Below are 3,319 nucleotides of genomic sequence, written 5' to 3' on the forward strand. Positions count from 1 at the left end.
CAGCCGCTTCTACTCTAGCTGAGAATCCTTGCAGGCAGGGCGGGACTTTATTTAGCTGGGCCACCATGCGGCCAATCATATGCGAGGACACACTAGGATCATACCATTATGTGAAAGAAGGGTGGGGGGCACAGCAGGTGTAGTGGTACAGGCCAGCTGCACAGAGCGACGGGGAGCCGGATTTAAATGCAAGCGCGTCGGACAAAGTCAAGAAATTAGAGAAAAACCGAAAAAGAAGCAGCGTCTGGCTGCATTTCAAAGATACTGGAGAAAGCAAAGCTGAGTGCAGGATTGGTAAAATGAAAATAACCTTCAGAGCAGGTTTTTGTTTTGGCACTCAGGATTTATTGTCAGAGGTGGGAGAAGTTTAGATTGAGTAAAAGTTCCAGAGTGTAGGAAAACTCAGTTACAATAAAAAGTCCTGCATTCAAAATGTTACTCAAGTGAAAGTAGAAAAGTATGATCATCACAATATAGTCAAAGTACCTCCTGCAGAGGGATCTAGACTCAGGTGTTCTTTCCCCCATAGAGACGCCTCGCTGCACATTATCCCTGGCATAAAGATAGATGGTGGGTCTCTTATAGCATGTGGTACACAGTGGTAATAAACACATGGTCACCTCTACATCAGGGATCTTATCCATTAAACTCCTTCTGAATCAAACCGTCACGGTAGCCTTACTGATCCCTCTTGAATTAGAAAATAACACGTTACTTACTTAGCAGAGAGGAAACGGATTATTAACTTATTAATGTGACTAACTAAGAGCAGTTTGATTATTAAGTATTATTCTGTTGATCGATGTCATTACATTTGGTGAAAAGCACATAAGGACTTGTTTATGACTCGTTTTGTCAAAGTTTAGGACTTGACTTGAACTTGAGCGCAAAGACTTGAGACTTGACTCGGACTCGCAAAACAATGACTTGGTCCCACCTCTGGTTATAAGTTAGCTAAATCAATCAGAGGAGGTAAAGGGTTCTGGATACTTGAGAATGCTTTAAGAAACAATCAGCTCTCCAGAGGGTTCACTTTTTTCTGTCAGCAGCTCATTCCTTAAAACAGGAGCTTCAGATTTCAGATAACAAGAGGAGATGTGAAGAGTTTAGTTCAACCTTGTTGTGTAAATAAGTGATTGGGCTTTTTTCTTATCAACTTAGATTTGATCGAACACGCTTTCAACTTGAATGGACTGAATTAATGTGAACAGTGGGCTCTTATGAACACATGAATACTGTGTAATATACATCTGAACATATATATTTAAGAAGTAAGACAAGCAGAAGTTTATGTGAGGGCCGTTTCAAAATGGTCCGCGGGCCGTAGTTTGGACCCCCCTGATTTAGAGGAAGAACAACGACTGCTTGGGCTTCATGAGGAGCTGCTTTGATTTGAATGCACATATATTCTTGATGCTATGGTAAGTAGAGAAGCTCAAAGAGAGGAAGCTTCTGATTCAGCAAATCATCTCATTGTATACCAAAGAAAAGACACATTCAAAAAGGAGAAACTCAATATCTCCAAACCATTAACATAGAAAGTAACGCGTCGTCTCACCTCGACAGTTGAACTTTGACGTGTCGTAGTGTCGCTCCGCACACCTGAGGAAACAAGACGTGAGATATAGTTCAGCTGATGCATGATACATGAATCTACAGGAAGGAGACTCCTGAACAGAAGCTAACCGCTAACAGCTAGCATCTTTCATTTCATCTGCAGATAAATAAGAAATGAGACCCAACCCGATACTTAAGGACAGAAGTAAAGGTTTTATTTACAATAAAAGGCAAAAAGGAAACCAAGAAAACACAATTTAGAAAAATATAAGAAAAACATTTTTGAGTAGAAAACAAAAATATGAAAATAATATAAATAGTTGTTCTTAATATCTACATATTAAACACAGAGGGGTGAGGGCACTCACAGGTTGTAGATCTTGTAGTGATTCTTGTGCTTCAGGTCTAAGAACCTGAGGGAAAAACACCTCGTTAACGTTTCTGTATTCAACCATCATTAAGACCTAGTTTCTGTATTTAACGATCAATCAGGCGATCAATCAGGCGATCAATCAGGCGATCAATCAGGCGATCAATCAGGCGATCAATCAGGCGATCAATCAGGCGATCAATCAGACCTAGTTTCTGTATCGATGGATCAGTATACTGATCAGTATACTGATCAGCTGACTCACCGCACCACGTCGTCGATGTTGTTCCGGTAGACGCCCTCCAGGCGGTCCGCGGGGAAACCCATGGCGATGATGTTCGGGTAAATGTCTGATGCTGAGTCAGGGAGCCATTACAACTAAATTTCCCACAATGCAACAGTGAGACAGCGAGAGCTTAAACACATCATAAAGCATGAAGAACAGATTCTTTAAAAGGTCCAACATTTACTTTTTAAAATCCAATTTTTTATCATTGATACGTTTTATTTTGTTAAGAAATCCAAGATAAGGAATATATATATATGTTTATTATCTTTCATTTCCTAACTTGTTGTTGTTGTTGTTGTGACAGTTTAGTTTTAATATCAAATCCAACATAATCATATTATTATTATTATTTTTATATAATTATTAACAGAGCGTTATTGACGGGTAATCAATCAAAGATGATTTGTTTATTATTATCATACAGGGCTGATGCAACACCACTGTTAGCTTAGCATGTTAGCATCTGCTGACTTCTGCAGAAACTCATAAAAACACTTCAAGCACTGTACTTAAGTACATTTTGAGGTACTTGTACTTAACTTGAGTATTACATTTTCTGATACTGTGTACTTCCACTACAGTTCAGAGGTACATGGTGTACTTCTACTTTTACTCAAGAACAAGATCTGAGTACTTCTACTTTTACTCAAGTACAAGATCTGAGTACTTCTACTTTTACTCAAGTACAAGATCTGAGTACTTCTACTTTTACTCAAGAACAAGATCTGAGTACTTCTACTTTTACTCAAGAACAAGATCTGAGTACTTCTACTTTTACTCAAGTACAAGATCTGAGTACTTCTACTTTTACTCAAGTACAAGATCTGAGTACTTCTACTTTTACTCAAGAACAAGATCTGAGTACTTCTACTTTTACTCAAGTACAAGATCTGAGTACTTCTACTTTTACTCAAGAACAAGATCTGAGTACTTCTACTTTTACTCAAGAACAAGATCTGAGTACTTCTACTTTTACTCAAGAACAAGATCTGAGTACTTCTACTTTTACTCAAGTACAAGATCTGAGTACTTCTACTTTTACTCAAGAACAAGATCTGAGTACTTCTACTTTTACTCAAGAACAAGACCTGAGTACTTCTACT

The 3,319-nt window shown here is 38.4% G+C and overlaps 1 protein-coding gene across 1 annotated transcript in view; it reads right to left on the bottom strand.

Annotated features, from left to right (window-relative positions):
- LOC104957554 (phosphatidylinositol 3,4,5-trisphosphate 3-phosphatase and dual-specificity protein phosphatase PTEN-like) overlaps nt 1-2,368 on the bottom strand; it is a 3,108-nt gene extending 740 nt beyond the window's left edge. The window contains exons 1-3 of the mRNA XM_010785199.1: nt 2,193-2,368; nt 1,926-1,970; nt 1,559-1,602 (exon numbers count right to left, since the gene is read on the bottom strand). Coding sequence (XP_010783501.1) covers nt 1,559-1,602; nt 1,926-1,970; nt 2,193-2,254 — 151 coding nt within the window. The 5' untranslated portion in view covers nt 2,255-2,368. The remainder of the gene's footprint in view (nt 1-1,558; nt 1,603-1,925; nt 1,971-2,192) is intronic.
- Between the last annotated feature and the right edge of the window lie 951 nt (nt 2,369-3,319).

This window comes from Notothenia coriiceps, unplaced genomic scaffold (assembly GCF_000735185.1).
Source record: "Notothenia coriiceps isolate Sejong01 unplaced genomic scaffold, NC01 NC01_scaffold00027346, whole genome shotgun sequence".
NCBI classification, from domain to species: domain Eukaryota; kingdom Metazoa; phylum Chordata; class Actinopteri; order Perciformes; family Nototheniidae; genus Notothenia; species Notothenia coriiceps.